At 44.7% G+C, this 24,347-nt stretch overlaps 1 protein-coding gene across 1 annotated transcript in view; it reads left to right on the top strand.

Moving 5' to 3' along the window:
* Nucleotides 1-2,390: 2,390 nt before the first annotated feature.
* LOC142772148 (sodium- and chloride-dependent glycine transporter 1-like) overlaps nt 2,391-24,347 on the top strand; it is a 51,057-nt gene continuing 29,100 nt past the window's right edge. Inside the window, exons 1-2 of the mRNA XM_075874286.1 lie at nt 2,391-2,781; nt 18,743-18,842. Of these exons, the coding sequence (XP_075730401.1) occupies nt 2,650-2,781; nt 18,743-18,842 (232 nt within the window). The 5' untranslated portion in view covers nt 2,391-2,649. The remainder of the gene's footprint in view (nt 2,782-18,742; nt 18,843-24,347) is intronic.

Here is a 24,347-nt window from a genome sequence, read left to right as displayed (position 1 = left end):
GGAAGCACGCACTTTCGTAAAGCAAATTCCGTGTGGCAACGAAGTATGCGTCGAAGCGTTTCTTCACCACTTGATAGCCCTTTGACTGTTCTTCTGATAATTCAAATGTCTGGAATATGTTGCGAGCATGTCACCCCATCGTATACATCAGCGTAAATACCTGGGCCTCCCCAGTTCGCTCACTGAGGCAGTAGCGAATCGATAATCATCGAAGTCTTGCATCCACGCCGGCCGCTCTGACACCTTGTCAAAGTTGAAGCTCGTTGGCGGTTGTACCGGGAAGGGCTGGCAGAAACCCGTATTTTCTGCACTCGCCATAGCTCGAAAAGCAGTGCGCTATCCTTATGACACCATGTCGGGTTTCCGTAACGAATGACACCGTGTTGAACACGAACGGAAAAACGCCCCCGTACTCTTTATTTACTCTGAATATATACATGTGCCTGTATGGCACGCATGCGCAGGGCATGGACCCGGTAGGGGCAGCATGGCACAACGTAAACATGATAACAGCTGAACGATTACGCCTCATCTATCACCCAAAATATTTAGTTGCGACTTCGCAACATTGACACCACAACCCCGCAACATTACGTTCCTTTTCGCGTTATTTCTAGAACCCGGTTTTTATGTACATTTTCTCACCGCTTCTGTGTTCATATGACACTTGTTGCGCACTGAAGATTGCCCGGTCGTTTTATCCTATTTTGCTGTTTTATGGTTGACGCGTTTTCTCATCTATGTATTTCTACTTAAACGAGCCGTTGAGAGTGCCGCTTCGTGGTGACTCCTGCTGTGTCCCGTGGGGTTTTGCGGCTACCTTTACGAATTCTGAATTGCCCCCTGGCCACTCTTAAGCTATATCTGGTGCTTTCATGCTCGTCGTAATACCTTTGTCATTAGATTGTAGTGTAACAGCAGCGTTTCCCTCACTTGGCATTGGTTCACAGAGTGCTTCAAGAGGTGCTCGCTGATCTGCTTTCGCACCTGAGTGGATTCTCGTTTATCAAGATGAAGCTCTGAGATTTATTTCCATATTTAGAGAGCACCCAACCAAATGCTTGCAACAGGAGTGAGGAGCAGCACGAACGGGATGCACATGCTTTATGATATTATTTTTTTATTAACTGATTTATTTATCCAATGATTTGTTTTTCTGCTTGACAATACATGATCGTAGTGGTGCACAAGAGGAAAGGCGACGTTATTAGCCACCTGGCTAAGCTTCTTGTTCCACACTTTACATTCATCACATAACGCAACTACGTTGCAAAAAAACAATTACAAGAGCACAATGTCATTACGGAGAACAGAAGAAAGTTCACACAATATAAACAATACAACAAAGCTTCGAAAATTTGTTCCATAACATACACCTACCATTGCAAAACACATGTAAAACAAGAGAAAACAATAGTAGTGTAGATATTGTTCTTTAATTAGAGATCTTAAAACAGGCTTTATCGCATGATTAAAAAGAATGAGCGCATGTAGACGGTGTTTCATGAAGAGTGTCCACTCTTTATAAAGAATTGCAAAAAGCAGGTATCACCGTGCTACCTGTGGCATTCCCCTTACTGAGGCAGATTGCATCTCCATAGGCGTGCAGATATTATAAATTGTAGTATTTACGAAAATCGACACAATTAGTTTTGCAAGTAGAGATAAGTGGTTGCGTCAAATGGGCGAATTAAAGTGCTTCCTGCGAATAATTCGTAACTACTGTGAAATTTCTGAAAGACGGGCATCGATAGTGCCATGGAGCGATCAACTCTCGCTATTTTTGCATGTGAAACCAAAACCAACGCACCATTCTCTTTGAAAACAGCCTCAATGACATCGCTGTTACCTTCGCCGTTATCGACCACTAATTTGCGTACATTGTATCGTGGCCGCATTTTGCCGCTGCATGGCCGTTTATCAACGCTCACTTATCCTCCTTCCCCGATGGGAGGTAAACAATGTCGCAATTGAGGGTGTTTTTGAGGTGAACATTAGATTCACTGTTTGGAGCGATGGTTTTAGTTTTGCCGGCTAAATTGACCAGATTTCATCAAATCACGACGTTTACCTTTCAGAAATTTCAAAGTGGCTAAGTGGCAAACATAATCTCTTTTATTCGCAGAAAGAAGTGGAATTCACTCATTAGGCTTGACCACTTATTTTCACTGGTAACTGATTTAACTACGTTGATCTCTATATTTACAGCCATATTTATTGTGTGTACGCATCGGAATATCACTTCTGCCACAGTAAAAGGAAAGCCGCACCTAGCATACAGACACTTTGATTCTGTAATTTTTGAAAAATAGGGGATATTTCTTAGAACAACCTGTATAAGACTTTACACGTGCATGGAAGAATAAAGCGTAAATTTCAGTGCTCGCTTTCTTTGTTAGACCAACAACAGTCATGATAAATAACAAAGATCCCAGGAAAAGATTAGGAAATGTTATTAGAAGTAATTTCAATTTGGATTTGAAAAAAGAAAAGTGGTTGAAAGAATCCTTTGCCACCGGCAGCATCCGAACCCGTGTCATGTATATATTACAAACAACACAAATGACAAATTACGCCAACATATAGCAGACTATCGTCTTCACTGAACCCTTTACGATAACACAAGAATTTTCTCCGTATTTATCTCAGATGGCATTGGTTAACAGCGCACTTCAGGAGATGCTGACTGACTTGGAAGCTCGGCTGCCGACCAAGCAAACATTCATCGTGCTGTCTTACTGCTTCATTTGTTTTCTGCTGTCCTGCCTACTGTCTTCCCAGGTAATCCTGACACCACTCTTCGGAACTCGAACCCTGTCTTCTGAGCACTGTGAGCAGTTTTCGTAATAGTGAACGCTGATAAAAAATAGATTTAGTCTTTGTACTTGTTCCATTCCTTTAGACTGTATTGCTTTGTTAAGGAGAGTTGTACTCGTGCTAAACAAAACCAACTGGCCGTCTATATAGAACTATTTCACGGGTACTACTATCTTTATTAAAGTCTCCTTCTCGATACTACGTCACTATATTGAAAACCGTACAATGTCATTGACGCCGCATAGTGAAATCGTATGACTTCACTGATGGGAGAAGGCAGACTAAACACGACGCCAATGTGCACGAGACCAACTTTTTTTTTTCATTTTCACTCATTAGTATAAAGCGACTGAACCAAAATTTTGGGTACCATGCACGGCGCATAACTGGACGCATATTTTCAACATTCAAGACTTTCAGCAGAAGATAAATAAAAAAATCTTCAATAGCCTTGCAGTGAAGCACAGGGTGATAGAAAACGACACATCTGACAGAAATTAAAGTTGCTTCGTTCTTCATAAGCAGCACTCTAAATTCGCTTCCTGAGCTTTTCGCACACTCTTCGTGAGCCCCATCGTTACACTCTGTGCACTTATTCTAACCATAGACCAGTGCGATGATAATTTATGAGTGCCTGGTATCAAGCACTGTCACACCTTCCTTCAGCTCCATGCGCTGCTTCTCACATTCCTTTCGTTTCATGGCGCGTCTCCGGAGAAGCAACGCCTGCACAGCCGCATCAATTGGGTGATGACAATTATGGGTATACTTCAATTGTTATTTGCATTGATCCACAGAGAGGGATGGGCTGAAAATAAGGCGCGTAGAAACCGTCCTTAAAATCATGAGTTTACTATAGAATAAGAACCCCCAGATAATATTGCAGCGCAAGTATAGATCATGTTACTAGAAGTGTAATTTAAACGTAAACAAAAAGTGGACGAAAACATAGAAGTGGACGTAACAAAACAAAGGGAACGTGAAGACAGCAAATCCAGAACTAAGAGGCCTCCACGTCCACACCCGAGAGCGCAGAGATGATGTCCTACATAGGTGGTTGCTCAATGAATCCACAATAAATGCCATTTCATGGCAATAAAAGAGTGATGAAGTATGCTAGTTTCTACATTTTTGTTGCGAAAGCAAAACACTCGCTGCTTGCGCAGTACTTATGAAATAAATTTATAGTTAAGTCTTGCTCTATGTGTTACTTTCAACCGAAAGACTCTGTGGTGAATTCCTAATGATAGAAAAGTTATGTACAGCCAGCAGAGTGAGCGTAAGGCACACAAATCCTCTCACGCAATGCATTGCCCCTCAAAAGCCAGGGTGTGAAAAGGCAAGCACCAAACAGCGCAAGAAAGAAGGAAGTATGACGGCATTATCTTCAATAAATGCAGCGATGTGTATGCCCGACTTAGTTTTTGCTTCTGCAAGAATATTTCTGTACCTATTTTAAATGAAGATAATTTTTGTTCACGCACATTATGTGAAGCACAACATATATCTTACAACGAACCTGAACATAGGGTGATGCAGAAAATAACGGGAAAGATAAATATAGGTGTAAAATAAGGGATGTGCAAGTCACTGAATAATTGTGTCTAAAAAATTTACTGTTATGAGAAGAGATAACCACTGCTTGTGAAGGGCTACACCGAATTCCAAGTTAAAGCAAGCACGGCAGATTGAAGTATAAAGTCAAGTAATCAGATGAGATAAAGATGATTGTGAATACTAGAGATGTGCCCGGCCCGCATTTTCGCTTCTTGTCATGGTCCTGATGCTTGCTAGAGTCAGGCCAGCCCGGTCCAATGATGTATAAAGGACGGCCAGCACAGACACAATCCGAAGATGCTCCTCTGGTGAAAGATGGTCCAAAGCTCTGCTTTGAACCATCCTTCAGCAAAGAAAGTGGCGCTCATCAAGAACCTTGCTCAACGTGTGTCAGAAGAAGAGCGCCCATGCTTCACCGCGGAATGCGTGGTTGTACTGACGAGGATGACAACCTCAAGCGGTAAGCAAGAACATGTGATAAAATTAGTGAAATTTGGCATCAGCAATATTCTAGTTCTAATCTTAGACAAGGAGAGTTGATTTGTTACTTTACTCAATCGGCTGTTGGAGACACAGGCGGTAACTGCAGTTAAAAATAATTTTCTTTCTTTTGAGGAGGCTCTTTTTCAAGTAACCATGCAGTGGATTCGCAAAAATAGCTCATTGCCTCCCCCATTTAACGAGGCAAAACATTTAGGAAACCGGCCAGTATGAGCGGAGTTACAAATATTTGTCACACGCTGGGATCGCATTCCCTCTTCTCACGTCTCGACGACAGCGCTGGAGTGTAAGCTGAGAGGAATGCACAGACAAAGAAAATACGTCACGCGCGCCTCGAGACATTGCGCTTTTTTTCTTTCTTCTTTTTTCTTCAAATACGCGGATTTTTTTGTGTGATCTCGCGCGTACGCGTGCACAAGTCCCGGCCTCCTCTGGCGATCCCTGTAACTACTGAGCCATGTTCGAATCAGCCAGTGGCTGATAGATGGCCTTCTACGAGCAATTTATTAGCATCTTCCGTCATTTTTTGAGTGAAGGGAAAACAGTTCTTGCTTGTTTTGATAATTTATTTTGAATGTCAGGCTGCGTGCTGCACTATAATGTATGGCTCGCGTGTTCTCGGGAGCCTCTACTACTGATCGGCAGCGTTTTCTTCCCATGCTCGAAAAGTGTGGCAGGGCCCCTTCTACAAAAAAGCTAGCAAAATTAGGAAGAAAGCTGTCCCTCTACTGTTGTACCGTAATTTCGATAAGTGTGCTTACATCGTGAAATGCACGGAAACCTAGCGACTTGAGCTGTTTTTGTAACTGAAACACATGAGCCTGATGTTTCTTTTAGGTCTAATGTATCTGAAAGGGAATCATGGCAACTTAGTGTTTCTACTTTTCTTCAAAAACGGCTTGTTCACCTTAATGTATCGAATCACCAAACTCAAATGCTTTGGTTGCATTCTTGACAGCCTTAAACCCTGTAATCTTAATTTTTCAAGAATCGACGTTCTAATCTTGTACTAAAACATTTCACAATGTCTCTTATTGACAGATTATTTTATTTTTTATTTATTTATACATACTGCAGCCCTTTTCAGGGCTATCGCAGGAATGGGACGTTATATAATACTAGGCAACCGAGAAAAAATATAAACAAATAATACAAATTGTGAAGCAAGTACACTCGTAACAAAGCAAAAGTAAAAATGAAGTTAATTACGCGTCAGTAAGATATTCATCGACAGCAACTATGAAGTCGGTTAGTGGTAAGGAGCGAATGCTACTAGGCAGGGAATTCCACAGTTCTATTGCACGCGGAAAAAAACTGTATTTAAAGGTATTAGTACGAGCAAAGAAAGGTGTTACATTCAAAGCGTGGGAACTGCGGGTACAACTATCATCAGTAAATGTGATGAGGTTACCATGACCAAGGCCGGAGGAGGAGTTAATAATTCCGTATACAAATTTTAAAGCTTCGTTTTGGTATCGCGAGAGTTGTGATGGGATGTTTAATGATTGAAGGGCTGTGGTCGGCGAGAAGTTGCGGCTATGGTTATGAAAAATGAAACGGATAGATTTTCGCTGAATGTTATCTAGCAAGCTTATTTCACAGTGTTTGTAAGGGAACCAAACTACGGATGCATATTCGAGAACAGGGCGATTGAGTGATTTATATAATAGCAGTTTAGTATCTCGAGGGGCGTTAGGTAAAGTGCGGCGCAAATAACCTAATTTTTTAGCGCTTTACAACGTACATGATCAATGTGGCTAGTCCATGAAAGGTGTTCGGTTAGAATTACTCCTAAATATTTGTATTGTGAAACTCTATTGAGCTGGGTGCCATCTAGAAAATAGTCGAAAGAGAAGGGGTTGCGCCAATTGGTAAAAGACATTACGACTGTTTTAGTGCAGTTAGCGTTCATTTGCCACGTGTCACACCAGTTGCTAAAAGACGTGATTGATTGCGCGAGATGGTAATGATCGTCAATGGAGTTGATAGTTTCATAGAGGACGCAATCATCTGCGTAGAGTCTTATTTTAGATGAGATGCTTTGAGGTAAATCATTAATGAAAAGTAAAAATAATAAAGGGCCTAGAACGGATCCCTGAGGAACACCGGATGTGACGTCGATGGGAGATGAATCTGTCGAGCTGAACGAAACGAATTGTGAGCGCGAATGAAGAAAACTAGCTATCCAAGAAACAATGCGAGGGTCATCGAGAATGAGGTTTAGTTTTAGCAATAGCTTATAATGAATGACGGAATCAAAAGCTTTGGATAAATCAATAAAAATGGCATCTATTTGGTTACCTAGGTCTAAGTTATAAGCAACGTCCTGCATGAAATCGAGTCATTGTGTTACAGTGCTATATCCGCGACGGAAACCATGTTGAGCTGATGATAGGATGTTATTAGAGTCAAGAAATTTGATTATATGTTTGTGAATGATGTGTTCTAACATCTTGCAAGAATAAGGTGTAAGAGATATTGGTCTGTAATTAGAAAGAAGTTGTTTATCACCTGATTTATGCAAGGGAAGTACTTTGGCAGATTTCCGTGATCGTGGTACTACACCATAGTCCAAGAATTTCCGAAAAATTAAGGTAAGGTATTTTGCTGTCCATAAAGAGTACCGTGAGAGAAAAGAATTGGGAATGCCATCGGAACCGGTACATGTTTTAGTATCAAGTTTGAGGATAAGGTTTAAGACACCATCACAACTAATTGCGATATTTTCTAGTTTATTATTTTGAGCAACATACCTAAACTCCGGAACAGCATGGTTATCGAGGGTGAAAACAGATTGGAAGTACGAGTTGAAAGCATTCGAAATGACATCAGGGTCGTTGGTTATAGCACCATTAATCTTAAAACAGGTACTGCCAGTCGTACTAGGCGATACTGACGTCCAGAACTTTCGAGGATTTGATTTTAGTAGTTGAGGAAGTTGCACTGAAAAATAGAAATCTTTAGCATTTTCAGTAATAGTGCGAAGTTCATCCTTAACTTTTTCAAAGGAGGCGCGAGCCTCGGGATTAGAATGTTTAATTTTACGCAGCCGGCTAACACGTCGTGATAGGTGCAAGATATCGCGGTTAATCCAAGGAAGTTTATTGTTTATCTTTTTTGTTTTCAGTGGAACATGGCAAGTTATGCATGACCTCACTAGCGACTCAAAGTAATCGACAAGCACGTCAACATGACACTCGGTACTGAGCGACACAAAATGATCAAGATTATCTGCTGGGGTGTCAACAATAGCCGTATCATCAGCCTTAGAAAAATCATGAAATGTGGTATAGCTGAAACGTTCATGTGAAATGGGACAGTGAATGTGCAAGAGGACTGACTGCATTATGATCAGAGATACCTTTTAAGATCTCGTATGTGACACCTAAATGAGCAAGACTGTTACTAACAAACACTAAATCAAGAATGGAGTTCTGCCGAGTATTTTCATGAACTAGTTGTATGAGGTTATGTGACAAGGAAAATGTAACTAGATCCCTACAGACAGGGGCACTAGAAGCGGAATACGTAAGTGAAGGCCAGTGAATGCCGGTGATGTTGAAGTTCCCTAGAAGTATCAAATTCCAACTATCCAGGTGATACTCATGTATGAAATGTGAGAGATCGTCAAACAGATTGTTAGGGCCATCAGGAGGGCGATAAATACCACATATGGTTAAATTCTGCTTATTTATTATTAGCTTGCACCAAACTGATTCAACGTTAGGGGGACCAGATAGAGCCTTATAGATAGAAATTATAGACATTTCATTACTAATGACAATGACGAAATGTTTTGTTAACGAATTCGACCTATCAGTAGCAGCATCCTTTGAAGTACAGTCCTTTTACTTGTGCTCTACATTTATCAAATGGAATGACAAGTTGCACCTTCAAAGACTTCAAATACGCTTTGGTTGAAAGTGGCCCCGATCTTCGCACCATTCCTCTGGCGTACGTGAACAAAAAAAAACGGATTTCATTTGAAGTGACCTTCAAAAACATATCTAGACATTCAGGAGAGTCTTCTTGGGCAAGTTGGTTTATACTTAGTAAACTACAAAAGTCACAGAAGGCCGAAATCGGAAAAAGCAGAGCAGCATAAACAGAAACAGAAAGCAGATACGTGGCAGAGACAACAATGTGGCACAAAAAAAGTACTTCCAAGTCCTTAGAACGCATGCACAGATAACAAAACCAAAAACCTAAAAAACCAACTAAGCTTATCTATGCAAATCACATTCGTGCTAGAAACAAACATTCTTTCCTTGTGAGATAAAATGAAGGTGCGCTAACACATTTGTCAGGACCCAGTTTTCAGATACGGAATGCCTCAACAATCTCCCCGTCCATGCTGCGTCTTAGCCTTACCTAAAATTGTCGCCTTCTCATAATGGGCGTACAATCACACCACTTGTAGTACAATGGCAAGTTTCTACCACTTCCTGAGGGTAGAATATTTTGATGCTCTCTCAGCCGAACATAAACACATCGATCAGATTGTCCAACGTAAAGCCTGTCACAATTTAACGGGATGCCATACACCACACATGTGTTACACTCTCAGCTTTTCATGACATGTTTTATATCACACTTACTGCTTATCATGCTGAACTGCACAACCCTCTTACAAAGACCCGTGATTTTGCTGGGTGCAGTACAGACCAATTGGACATCGATCCTTGCCGCAACCTTCTTCAATCTTTGAGAAATCCCATGAACATACGGCATAAACACAAAGTGCTTCTGTTCTTGAACACCTCCGTCATTTCTGTGCTCTCCAACACCACCATCACTTTTGTGTTTTACATTGAGGCGCTGAAACCCTGCTCTCTGTTTCTGTTTTTGCTGCTCTGCTTTTTCCGATTTTGACATTTTTTGGCTTTTGTACTTTACTAATGGTGAGACACGTTGACAAATACTCAGTTTTTTTGGGGAACACAGTCTGCTTGACAGGGCTTTAGCCGCCCCACCACGCGGTGTTCTAGTGGCGAAAGTACTCGGCTGCTGAACCGCAGGTCGCGGGGTCGAATCCCGGCAGCGGGGGCTGCATTTCTGATGCAGGCGGAAATGCTGTAGGCCCGTGTGCTCAGATTCTGGTGCACGTTAAACAACCCCGGGTGATGAAACTTTCCGGAGCTCTCCGCTACGGCATCTCTCATAACCATAATGTGGTTTTGGGCTGTTAAACCCCACATATCAGACAGGGCTTAAGCAGATACCTTGAAAGTGTTTATAAAATGCACGAAAAAAAATTGCACGAAAATGGCCAAGGGACGGTCAACTTCAGTTCTTAAACTGATCGTTATCACATAAGTGAAACCATGTTTCCTAGTTATATATAGCCCGTCATCAGAGAAGGTCCTGCTTAACTACTCTTCCGGGCAATCAAAGACCGTTAAAAATAGCATAGCCTACTTACGTCTCCGCGCTCCCTAGGCAAAATCCTGTCCCGACAAAAGAATGATAGTGTAGTGATGAAGGAGCAAGGCGATAGCAAGTGGGACCGTTTCTTTGCGCAAAGCGAGAGCGCCGGGCGCGAGCTGTGGACGCTGAGCCCATTCTGCTGTTTCTGTCAGTACCGGCTCTCTGCCTGCTACTATGCGTCGTCAATAAAACCAATTTCAAAGTGGTGGAACTGTACGGGGTAGTTAACACTGGAGCTTCTAAGACGGAAGCTCCCCCTGCGCTGACAATGCCTGATCACACCACCGAGCAAGGCACCGCCCTGCAAAGTATGGCCCAATCTCCACTTATGATCGCGCGTACAGTGAGATCCCCCTTTCTTCAGCGGATTCGAGGACCAAGATGTATAAGATTAGTTGCATTGGCTGCTTAAAAAGGTGAGCACCTCCAACAAACGGGATGACACCTCGAATTTGGAGTATGTCTCATTTTGCCTCAAAGACGTCGTTCACATGTGGTTCATAAACCAGCATGCCAAGTTTTTCTCTTGGGCCGCTTTCAAGACCACCCTTGCAGCTGTGTTTGACAACCCCGCAGCGCGCAAGCTCCGTGCCGAACAGTGCCTACGTGGACGTGCCCAAATACAGGGCAAAAACTTCCCCAGCTATATCGCAAATGTTATCAATATATGCAGGTGACTAAACCCCCAAATTACCAAACAAGACAAGATCAGACATATCTTTAAAGGCATAGACGATGATGTCTTTCAAATGTTGCTGGCGAAGACTCGAAGTACCGTGTCTGAACTTGTAACCTTGTGCTAGAGCTTCGAAGAACTTCGAAAACAACGTGCCTCAGTTCGGAGGTCGACGACAGCAGACGACTCTCTCACTGCACTGACCGTCGATGGAGAGAACGCCCTGCTTGCGCAAATAAAAGAATATGTACGCGAATAAGTCGCTAAACAGCCTCTCATATCTCTCGGACTACAGTACCAACCAACTGCCTAACGCTGACCATCAAATAGATAGGCTAATCAATCATGTCCCTGTGGCGTTGTTATTGCCGACGTCCGCCCCTCCACCAACACCTGTCGCCGTGCCACTAACTTTTATGGCTGCAGCGGCAAGGTCAACGCGTCGTTTGCTATACTGTCGCCCCCGCCAGCAATACGACCCTCTACCATGCTGTATTCAGCTACTACCCAACAGTACTACGGAAATTCCTGGCGCACTCCTGACAATCGGCCCATGCGCCACACTTGCGCACTTCAATGACGCATTGTGCGCCTATGTCGTCGGCGTTTCGCGGTGAATCCGGAGGCACCCAAGTACGGCTGCTCGTTTCGACAACGTGCCTCACATGCCACCTGAGGCATACGAACGCGACGCGCAAGCTGTTCCCAATACCCAAACCACTGCTCCTCGACACTCTCCATCTCGCCCTATTTCTTCATTAAGTCGTCGTTCTGTGTCACCTATGCGCCAACGGCTCACCTTCGTTGAGACGAAAAACTTACAGCGGCAGCTCCGGAGGCACGAGCTGCGTCATCGCTTATTCGTGTAAGTCTTCGCCTATCCCCACCAATCTTTTTGATGTAAATGTCGAAGGTGTATGAACACTAGCGCTTATCGACACTCGTGCTGTGATATCCATGATCAGTCAAAAACTATGCCGCTGTATTCATAAACGTGGTTTCTCTAGCCACTGCGAGCGCACAACAAATTGAGCCCGTTGCGGCATGTATGGTCAAAGTGATGATTCGGGCCGTGTTGTACACCACTGAGTTTCTCGTGCTGGCTTGAATGATTTTTATATGTAGTTTAACGTTCTAAAAACACCATATGATTTGGAGAGACGTCGTAGAGAGGCTCCGGAAATTTCGACCCCTTGGGGTTTTTTAACGTGCACCCGCTCGTGCTGGCTTCGTGTTTCCATGATGTCATTGTGGGATAGGATTTTTATCACGCCATCATGCCGTTGTCGACTGCGCTTGGGCCGCAGTGGAACTGGCACTGTTTTGTGATGCACCTTCCGTCGATGCGACCGTATCTAGTGCAACCAACCTTGTCGTCACAATGGACACTGAACTCTCTTCTTTCAGCTTCATGTTCGTTCCTGCTACTGTGCTCCACTTTCTGACGAAATCGTTTTTTTTTTTCGTGCCATCCGATATTTTTGGTAGCCGCCACGACACGTCGCTGCCATTCGCCATTCTGGCGCTTGATCGAGACACTACTGAAATATTTGTTTCCAACCCCATCTCGTGCCCCCTCAGTTTGCGCCACAACAAGGCGCTCGGCCACATCTAGCCTATTGATGACGGTGTTGCTGTACCCATTGATTTCTTCAATATCAAGCCAAATTTGGAGCTGGACGCACTGGTTCTTCACCTTGATTCCGCCAGCATGCCTGCGGATGCATTTCATCGTTCTATCAACAGCCGGCTCGCTCCGGATCTGATAGAACAGCTTCTTACCCTGCAGCAGGAGTTCAGACGTTCATTTGACTTCTCCCATGCTGCGCTAGGCTGAACTAGGAGCATTGTTCACACCATTCACACTGGGATAAATACTCCTTTGTAACAGCGCCCCTGACGTGTGTCCCCGGTGGAGCGTCGCGTCATTGCAGACCAAGTAGACGGCATGCTGAAGCGTGAAGTCATCCAGCCTTCTTGAAGACCTTGCTGCGCCTCAGTTGCACTGGTCAAGAAAAAAAGGCGGTTCCACGTACACTACAGGTGCCTAAACAACATTACGAAGAAAGATGTTTACCCTCTTCCCCGCATAGGCGATGCCCTTGGTTGTCTACGAGCTGCCGAATTTTGTTCTCGCTCAACCCGCGTTCGGATTATTGGCAGGTTGCTATGGCTGAATCGGATCGTTCGAAAATAGCGTTTGTCACACCAAGTGTCTTCTATGAATTTACAATTTTGTCACTGGGACTTCGCAATGCGCCCGCAACATTTGAGCGAATGATGGACAGCATTTTACGTGCTCTCAAATAGCAAATATGCTTTTTATTTAGGGAAATAAGGTGACAAACGACGTTGTCGTTTGTCACCTTATTTCCCTTTGGATGTCTTTCGTCTGCGTAAGATTCTCCAGTGCCTTACCAACACCAGCCTTCACCTTAACCTGAATAAATGTCCTTTTAAATCTCGACAACACACCATCCTCGGTCTTTTTGTTTCAAAAGACGGCATCCTCCCCGACCTTAAAAATTTTGTGCTTTTTCTGAACTTCCAAAGTCGTCTACAGTTATAGAACGTCGGAGCTTTGTGGGCCTGTGCTCGTATTTTCGTCAGTTTGTCTGGAACGTTGCTTCCATCAACGCCCCGCTACCAACCTGTGATAAATCCTTCTCTACATTACGCCAACTATTTACTTCACCACCGGTCCAACGCCCTTACGACCCAACTGCGCCAACCAACGTATGTACCGATGCCACTGGCGTCGGCCTTGCTGCAGTACTCGCGCAACGCAAACCTAGTTTTCGGAGTATGCGGTCGTCTATGCCAGCCATGCTTTCACTAACGGAAGAAACAGCTCTGTCACCGAGGATTTTCTCACGATTGTGTGGGTGTTAACAGGTTTCGCCCCTATTTGTACGTCCAAACTTTCCACGTTGGCGTCACTCAAAGATCCTTCTGGTCGGCTTGGACGTTGGGCACTTCGGCTACAAAAAGTCGGCATTCACGTCGTCTAAGACGAAGGCATAAGCACTCTGACGCAAATGTACTCTCATGATCACCGGTCAAATCTGTAGAAGCAGAAATTCCCACCTTTCAATTTTCCTTCACTGCTGGTAGCGTCACAGACATGTCATCTGAACAGCAAAAGAGGACCCTTGAGTTGTCTCTCTCTTGAAGAAGCTCTCCGACTTATTGATGTGTGTGGTTTAGCGTCCCGAAACCACCATATGGTTATGACAGACGCCATAGTGAAGGGCTCCGAAAATTCCGACCACCCAGGGTTCTTTAACGTGCGCCCAAATCTGAGCACCTGGCCTGCAGCGTTTCATCCTGCCTCGAAAACGCAGTCGCTGCAGCCGGGATTCGTTCCCGCGACCTGCTGGTCAGCAGCTGAGTATTTAGGCACTAGACCACCACGGCGGGGCTACCCTCTCCTACTCATCAACTTCCCGATACGTCTGCGCTCTTCGCCGCCAATCAACGCATTTCGCAATACGGGACGTCTTGCTCTATCGTCGTAACTATCAAGTGACTTGTCGTAAATGGCTACTTCTCATGACCAGCCATATGGGGTCCGATGTTTGCAAATACTCCCACGCTGTCACGCAACATGCACATGCTCGTGCGCTAAAGAACCTATGAGCGGATACGCCAAGGACTGGCATGGTATGTTCATATTTGTACAAAGATGTATTCGCTCATGGTAATTGTGTCAGCAGCGGAAGAAGTTTCCTTATTCACCAGGTCAACTTCAGCCTTCCTGAGATACAGCCAGACAAGTCACCGCTGACCACAATTCACCATGATCCTGAGATACAGCCAGACAAGTCACCGCTGGACCACCACCTACCATCCACAGACCAACGGCCTCAATGAACGTCTATTAATAAGACCATCGCTGATATACAGCCGTTCAAGAAACGACGCAGATCACGCCATGCAAGTTGGCCAATGGCAGGAGCTCGGCAATAGAGGTTTTTAGTTTGACGTTTTTGTGGTCCGCCCCGCTCCGGGAGCACCCGCGAAGCCGCAGCGGAGCGGTGGCTGATTTTTCTCTTTTAGTTATTCGTTGCCGGCAGCGAAGCGGACCTTTCGCAGATGCAGCGCCCTCTGGTCGTTTTCATCGTCGGTAAACAAAAATAAAAACATATTTTTCACGTATACAAAGCACATCAATAACGTATAAATTATCTTTTCATGAAGTATTTAGAAATCTACTTTCAATGCATTAACCGTCTATTTTTTGACAAATAAGCAACCTCTGATTTGATAGTAGCCGCTCAAAAGCCAGCAAGGTTTCGTTCCAGATCTATTGCAAGCATTCACTGTGTGTTGTTTGCGCTTTTGACGCGTGTGTGGTGGCGGCGTTTTTATTTTTCATCGTTGAAACTGTGTTTTCGCGGCTTGCGCCGGGCAGGTGACGGCGAAGCTACAGCACTCGCGGAAAGTGTGCCATCTCTGGAGGAAGCCATCTTGAAATGAGCAAAGTTGCTGCACGCACGAGAGAGGGCGCGCGCGTTATCCTTCTCCCTTCCGCTTGGAAAAACGGCAGCGACGCACCGCGCTCCGCTTAGGCTGCTCGTAAGCGGACCGTATTCCCCGCTCCGGTAACCCGCTTAAAGCCATAGCGGAGGGCGCATGCGCACTCGCGTTCCCGCTCCGCTTAGCTGCTAAGCGGAGCGTAAAAACGTCAAACTAAAAACCTCTAATGACGCTCGATGCAATGCTCTCAAACGTCACTGACGAAGACCACTTCGACGTCGCCGCCTACTTTCAGTGCGCTGAAGAAGCTCGTCAACTCGCCCACCTGCGCTTCAAGAATCAGGAGGCGATTGACAGCCGTCGTTACAGTCATTCTTCGACGAAGCTTCGTTGAGTACCAGCCCGGGGACCGTGTCTGGGTATGGACGCTGATACGCCAACGCGGGCTCAGTGAAAAACGTCTGCGACAGTACTTCGGACCGTATTCCCCGCTCCGGTAACCCGCTTAAAGCCATAGCGGAGGGCGCATGCGCACTCGCGTTCCCGCTCCGCTTAGCTGCTAAGCGGAGCGTAAAAACGTCAAACTAAAAACCTCTAATGACGCTCGATGCAATGCTCTCAAACGTCACTGACGAAGACCACTTCGACGTCGCCGCCTACTCTCAGTGCGCTGAAGAAGCTCGTCAACTCGCCCACCTGCGCTTCAAGAATCAGGAGGCGATTGACAGCCGTCGTTACAGTCATTCTTCGACGAAGCTTCGTTGAGTACCAGCCCGGGGACCGTGTCTGGGTATGGACGCTGATACGCCAACGCGGGCTCAGTGAAAAACGTCTGCGACAGTACTTCGGACCGTACAGAGTAGTTCAACATCTCGGCCCACTTGACTACGAGATTGTTCCAGACGGCATTACGAACTCTCAACGGCGCCGTGCTCGACCTGAAGTCGTCCATATGCGCCTCAAGCCATTCCGTGCGCGAACCAAAAGACTGTATTTTGTTGTTGATGAACTCATTTTTTATTGTCTCTATTATTCTACCTTCGTCTTTTGTTAAAGCATCGGGACGATGCCTTTTTCAGATGGGGGCGATGTCACGTTCCTTTCCTCAAGTTTTGTTATCACCCCGTTAAACTACGTTCAGCGCAAACCATGCCTACGATGTTCGAGAAGCTTCTAGGCTTCAGTAGATCATTTTGTTAAGATTACGCCCACTTCGAGAACGTCACAGATTATTCGGGAACCTACGTCACCACTAGCGGTAACGCTAGAATATTCGATGGCAAGGGTATAAATGCTGACTCTTTACCGCTTGTCAGTTCATCAATGGCTGACGCTGCATTCGCCGCTATCAGATCAAGCGTGCTACTGTAGCCCTACTTTCCGTTTGCCGGGCACAGGTTCAGGGAAATAAAGAGTTTCAGCTCACCATCCAGTCTCCTGCCTTCAACCACGTCACGACTCCATGACAATATGCTGTAGAGTGTCGTCAGCTTGCACGCCCAATAACCATAGATAATGAAGCCTTTCAAAGAGATCGCCATGACCGTGATCTTGTCCAGGACACTTTCCCCGTCAGCGCTCTCGTGTGGCTCCGACTGCCTTTCCACTCTCTTGACTTGACTCTCAAGTTTGCACAGAAATATACCGGCTATTACCGCGTCATGAAGGGCCCCTTTTCTGTCACCTATGTAATTGAGCCACTTGAGCCATTCAAGGAAAAGCGCCGTCTTTGTCGCGATAGGGTCCACGTCAGTTGCCTCAGGAACTGCTACGGCCATCCTATTCTCTCGATACCTTGAGTCACCACGACGGCTTGTCTTCACCACTGGGATGTTGTAGTGGTGAAGGAGGAAGGCGATCATCGGTGGGACTGTCTATTGGTGCGAAGCTTGAGCGCTGTGCACGAGCTGTGGGTGCTGAGGTCGTTCTTCTGATTCTATCTGTACCGACTCTGTGCCTGTTACTAGACGTCATTAATAAATTCCCTTTCAATAATTTCAATAGACAGGTTATTAGATCTGATACTGGTGGTTACGACAAGCATGTCCTGCGCAGATCAGCACACAAATTCGTTCGACGTGTATGCAGGAGTTTATCTATGAAGTATCTTCCAAAATATACCTATTTTAAAAAAAAGAAAAAGAAATGTGTCTCAATTCTGTATGCACTCAAAATATCGCATATTCTAAAGAATGTAGGCGGCAGATACAGCCTACATAACGTTTTTTTTTTTTTTTTTGCTGTGCCAAAATAACTCGGAAAAGTCTGTGTCAGGCTGGATAGAAAGCGATCGTCAAAAGGTATAGATTTCGGGGTGCTCCGTTAAGTATGTTTCTCAATTCTTTAAGTGCTGAAATGCGGGGGTATGGTGTGTGCCCATGTTATGTGGAAATATGTGCACCGAACTTACAGCTAAATACAAGGCTTACTGAGAACCATTGAGAATGTTCAAAAAATGCTTACTCTTACGTTAGATAGCATTGCTTAATTTGTGGCTGCTCCTTGCTGTTCCTTGAGACTGAAATACATTGTATTCACACATATCAGGTAATCAGAGAAGTTGTCGAGGCATTACACATCGCTAGAAGCATCGAATAGTTTGCGTGATTTTTGAGTGGGCTTTTTAAAAGATGTACTGTAACTTGATCGTCATTGTAACACGTGGCATAGTATCATCTTGTGTAATAACCATGTTCTTTCTGTGCAACAAACAATTTTCGAGGGTTCTTTTCGTTCATTTTGTGCTTGCCTCCGTGCGCTGCTTCATGAGTAAACATGAACTATCACCAACTCACCCGGCCTTCAACCTTAAATACGGGGAGACCTAGATTGAAGTCTGAAATTTTGTGAATTGAACACAAATTATGCATTACAGTCGATGAGAAATCTTTCTTTGTTGTAGGCCCTAAAAACCTCGACTTTATAAAAATGGTGTCGGCACGCAAAATGACCGTGAAACCTATAGGTCAGCACGTCGCTCATTGTACATATGGCTGTATTTCTATATGTATCTGTATAGTGACAATAAGAGTCAGTTTTTATTACTTTCGAAATCAGTACTGCCAAGAGCTTATTATTATCATGCTTTTTAAAGGCACTTCATTGAAAATATAGATGTAGTAAGGTAAGAATTGAAGACAGTAAACCGGTTTCTTGACATGTGTGTGACACTAAAACTTTCGAAGCACAATGCATTTTCAAGTCTGAAACATAGTTGTCACCAGCGAAAAAAATGTCTGCCGGCCCTTCTCTCTATTTATGCAAGAACTTTCAAAACTAATGCAGAATGGCTTCTACATCGTCAACCTGCTCGATGCTTATGTCGGCGGCCTGGCTGTCCCCATCGTTGCGCTGTATGGAATCGTGGCCGTCGTCTGGATATACGGTTTGTATATAATTATTGGCGCGAAAGTTATGTCTTATGCTGTAGAATGCTCTGCCAAATGGTCTCTCTCACGTGAGCTGCCTGTACACCACCTTTTTAACCGCCGTGGCAATGGTTAGTCCATGGGCTTTATAAAATCTTCGTCTCTGGGCTCTGCTAACCGTCTTTTTCAATTTCCTGGGCTGCCCTTTGCCGTTTTGGTAGGGTTTTGGCAGGGGCCGCGAGAACCAGTATCAGTAGAAAAAAAAGCCTTTGAGAACAAGAGGTGTTCTGCGGCACTCTCGCTAAAGGAGGGCTACATGCGCTGTGGCATTTTGTAAAAGGCGGATTGCTACTGTTTCTTATACTTCATTTTTCAATGTAATAGTTTTGTGCGCTAAAAGTGGCGAAGTGCTTGTTCGTACTCCATTGAACTATCAAATAGCGCAAAATTCATGAACCAGAATAACAAAAGTGGATGTGTTGAAGTTCCAACTGCTTTCAATTGGCACTTCTTATTACACTTCTCAAATAATATTTTTTGTAAAATATTGATCCTCTAATTTGTTCCGACAATTTTTAACACTAAATTGTTTTGTGGCAAGGTCCTCTAGACTTCAGTGACCCACTTGCGTCAAAGAATTGACAAACATAAAACAACATCAGATCAACAAAATGCGTCACTCATCCCTACGTCTGGGAATCAGTATAACATGAAAGTGAAAAGTATCTTCACAGAAGCAGTTCAGTGTGTGTTTTGCATGGTTGAACAAGGGCCAAGGAATGAATGCTACATCAACGCATTCGAAAGCCACGTCAACGACGGCTAGCAGCTCAAAATGTGCAGCACGCACTTCAAGCAGAAAGGATGAACGAAATGAGCATAAACAGGAAAAGCGCCGACTAACAACTCTCACAGCAACAGAAAGACGCACGAAACGAACATACAAAAATACACAGACCAGCACGAACGATCCCAATTCTTACTTCGTCTGTGAGCAGCTAGCCCCTTTGGTAAACGCGGCTACGGAAGTGACTGAAGTCACCTTTGTGCTCTCTTCAGACACTGTAACTTCGGAGCAAACTTGTGGTGGAAGCACGAGGCGTTGAGAGTATCCGGTCGAGATTAGTACACGCGCCCGGATACACGCGCACGTCGCTACGTGCGTGGCGAGGACCTTTACAGCCTGCACAAGGCGCACTCTTCGCGCCATCTCGCTTCTGAGGACAAAAACGCGCTCAAGTTACTGAGCTAAGAGCAAGTTGGATGACGTGCGCTCCGTGCCCAAGTAGTTTCGCGTCACGCGCTGTGGAGTGGGTGCTCGTACGTTGGCCGCCTGTAATTGAAACTTTTATTGTGATAGCAATCATACGGAGACTTTCCGCAGAATTTTGCCGCTGGCGTCGTCGTCAACGTGGGCGTTGAATTCATGAACCGTATATGTATACGTAATTATATCTATATAAAAACGCAAGAAAAATATCCGCAATAAGCACACCAGTGCGCGGAATCGAACGTGGGACCTCTGCGTCGCCAAAGCGAGGCGTAAACCACTGAGCCACTATGGAGCACATCTTCCACTGTTCAAACGGCAAGCTACTTATATTTACCACTTACCGCTGCTCCTGAGCCTCTCAGAGGGGGGGGGGGGAATTGTGTTTTCAGCATTAACAGCGAGATGGTGCAATGAGCGCGCGGCGCCCGCCCTAATCTCCAACGCGTACTTTGCCCGGCTTGGAGAAGGGGAGCGACGCTCCCTCACACGCCCTTATTTCGCGGTGGCGAGGAGGGGAAGGTCATACGCCTTGGCTTGCCTCGGGCTTTACTTGGAACAGTTCTGCTGCAGTTACCGGGTGCACAAAGGTCACTACAATCGTTGCAGTCTCCTTTTGCGAAAAGCGCGTTCTTTCCAGACACAGCAAACTAACAAATAAGACGCTTATTCGTGTGCATCCATACCTGTGAGTACGTTTTGTGCGTCAGTTGTGTGTAAGGAACGCGGGGCATGTTTAGATCCGCTTTCTATTCTGCACGTGATCTTTCAATTTGTTGCTATCACGTTCATTGCTTCGCCTCTCCGGCGAAGCTGTGACTTTTTTTTTCACGTAGATGTTTTGCAATCTGTTTTATGTACTTTGCGACGTCATATACACGAGGGAAAAAAATTGGCACATCCCTCGTACAGTAGAAATAGATTATATGCGAACCACAAATGATGAAAGTTCATATGTCACTTTAAAATCAGCACGACGTCACGAGGCAGACCTAAATAATGCTGTATATTACCTCCATGTCATGATTATCATGTTTGAACGCGCTATATACCTTCGTTATCTTTTCACGTCACGTAAATTTGAAATTTGGTATATATGGAACAGGCGAAACGGCGGCGAGCACGCTATAGGCGTAGCAAGTAGTCGTGTTTACACGACACGCATGTCATGATTATCATGTTTGGATGTGTCATTAATTTCGTCATCTATTACAGTCACGTGATACCAAGTTTGGCATAGGTCGACATAGCAAACGGCCGCGAGTACGCCATGAGCCTAGCATGTAGTCATGTTTTACATGACACACCTATTGTGATTATGATTTTGGACGTGTCATTTACCTTCGTTGTCTACTCACGTCACGTGATAAATGTGCAGCTAGCGAAATGAGGCTGTGAGCACGCTGTGAGCATAGTATGTAGTCATGTTTTGCATGACACACATGTCGTGGTTGTTATGTTTCGTCGGGCCATTTACCGTCGCCGTCTATTGCCGTCTTGTGATACAAAATTTGGTATATGTGGAGATGGTGAAACGGCTCCGAGCGCGCTGAGGGTAGCTTGTAGTCATAATTTTCAAGACACGCACGTGCTTTTTACCGTGTTTTGACTTGTCATATATATTCGTCGTCCATTCACGTGACGTAATATCAAATTTAGTATGTGTGAAGCTAGCGAAACGACCGCGAGTGCACCATGAGCGTGCCACATAGTCTTGTTTTTGTATGAAAGACATCTCATGATTATTATGTGCGCACCAGTCATATACCTTCGTCATCCGTTCACGTCCCGCAATACCAAATTTCGTATATGTGAAGCTGGCGAAACGACCACGAGTGCACCATGAGCGTGGCGTGTAGTACTTACATGTCATGCAAGTCATGATTTTTACGTAGGCGTCTGTCTCTTACGTTCACCATGCAGTCATGTGACTATACAAGTTTTGCAGTACGTCCAGTGAATGAAACAACCGCAAGATCAGCAATACAATGAAATGTAAATCATGACATTCATGACAAACATGTCATAAATTTTATGTGATGACCAGTCACTAATGCTCGTCGCACAGTCGTGTTATGCCAAATCAATTTTGGTATTGATATCTCTATCGAAATGGCCAGGAAAGCTAAAAGGCGTAGGGGGTTTGATAGATAGATAGATAGATAGATAGATAGATAGATAGATAGATAGATAGATAGATAGATAGATAGATAGATAGATAGATAGATAGATAGATAGATAGATAGATAGATAGATAGATAGATAGATAGATAGATAGATAGATAGATAGATAGATAGATAGATAGATAGATAGATAGATAGATAGATAGATAGATAGATAGATAGATAGATAGATAGCAAATTTCGGTGCTCAAAATCGCCGAAGTTTGCTACAAAATGCGTCAAATTAATATGTCAGCGAAACCGAGACGGACGCCAGCATCCATTTATTTCTTGTTGAAAAACTTCTGTGAACTTGAGTGAAACCCAGAAGAGAGAGAGAGAGAGAAAAAACTTTATCGAAACCCAGGACCACTCGGTCAGAAACAACAGCTGCCGGGTACCCTATCCACTGCCCCACTGTCACAATTGTAGGCTTTAAAACAGCCCTTTTATATCTACCACTGCCTTCTCGCAGTCGTCTTAGTAAAGTGTAGCAATGCGTCATGACTGAGACAACCTCGATCACTTTCTTTCAGGCGTCAATTCTATGCATCCATGCGGCTGGGTTCTTTTCTAATAGGAGCGCAATTTTGTCAACGCTTTAATACATCGCCTGGTAGTAAGTATACCCAAAGCGTTGGCAAGGCTTACAGCATTCTTGCACATCAAAAGCAATTCTGAACAAATAGGTCAATGTGCTTTCTTCACCAGGATGTCTCCGACTTCCTCGCTTATGTTCGCCCCGTCAAAAATCATGGCTGAGCTACAGGAATGACACTACGCGCATCGCGTTTCCCTCTCGTCGGACAGTGGTGTTCAATAACTCTAATACGCCGCTAGTAAGCGATCTTAGCCCACGTTTTGCGTACAATCAGTCATGTTCTTCTGGCTGTCGCACCGCTTTCTTTTGTCCCATTCTTAGCGTTTACTTCAGCTTCCGCAGATATCCACGACCGGAGTGCATGTTTAATCACTAATTATTCGTCAATCATGGATGCTAGTTGTCAGTATGAAGAAGTATTGGTAAACGTCCATGTAGATGCATTTACGTTAAATGGTGCTTTAGCTGCCAAACACCATCAGGCATTGTATAAGCCTTCTTACACCAATACACACTAAACTAACTATTACTGGGAGGAGACGTTTTCTTTCGTGTTATACCGATTCCTATGACAGAGAAATGCGCCATATTTTTTTACAATTTCGCGCATAAGTGATTACAATTTTTTATAGTATTAGGCGTGTAGTAAATCAGGCGGACGCCCTGCCGTGGTGGTCTACTGACTAAGGTACTTGGCTGCTGACCCGCTGGTCGCGGGATCGAATCTCGCCTAAGTCGGCTGCATTTTTGATGGAGGCGAAAACGTTGTAGGGCTGTGTGCTCTGACTTGCGTGCACGTTAAAGAACGCCAGGTGGTCGAAATTTCTAGAGCTTGCCATTACGGTGTATCACATAATCTTACGGTGGTTTAGGATGTTAAATCCCATTAAATATTTAAATAAATTTAGTGGATGGTCAGCAGGTATATCGCCCCGCCGTGGTGGTCTAGTGGCTAAGGTACTCGGCTGCTGACCCGCAGGTCGCGGGTTCGAATCCCGGCTGCGGTGGCTGCATTTCCGATGGAGGCGGAAATGTTGTAGGCCCGTGTGCTCAGATTTGGGTCACGTTAAAGAACCCCAGGCGGTCAAAATTTCCGGAGCCCTCCACTACGGCGTCTCTCATAATCATATGGTGGTTTTGGGACGTGAAACCCCACATATCAATCGATCAATCAGCAGGTATTATAACGTAGGTCTATGGACGCTCATTCCTCTTACAGAATGGTTGTCGACTCGTACTAAGGCAAGCACTGCTTGCGTAGTTGATATGCGATAAATTGTGCATGTGACGTCAGCACATAATCCCAGTGTCACAAGGTCAATTTTAATCGCGATCATGCGTGATCGGGATCAAAACTATCGTGATCCGCGCATCACGATCTGCGTGAGAAATTTCAATTTCGCTGTCATCTGCACCTACTGGGCGAGCTTGTTCAAAGCGCTATGAACGAGAAATTCTCGTTTAGCTCAATAAAAACTCTTTAAAACA

This window comes from Rhipicephalus microplus, chromosome 9 (assembly GCF_043290135.1).
Source record: "Rhipicephalus microplus isolate Deutch F79 chromosome 9, USDA_Rmic, whole genome shotgun sequence".
NCBI lineage: Eukaryota > Metazoa > Arthropoda > Arachnida > Ixodida > Ixodidae > Rhipicephalus > Rhipicephalus microplus.
This window is presented reverse-complemented; position numbering and strand designations above follow the sequence as displayed.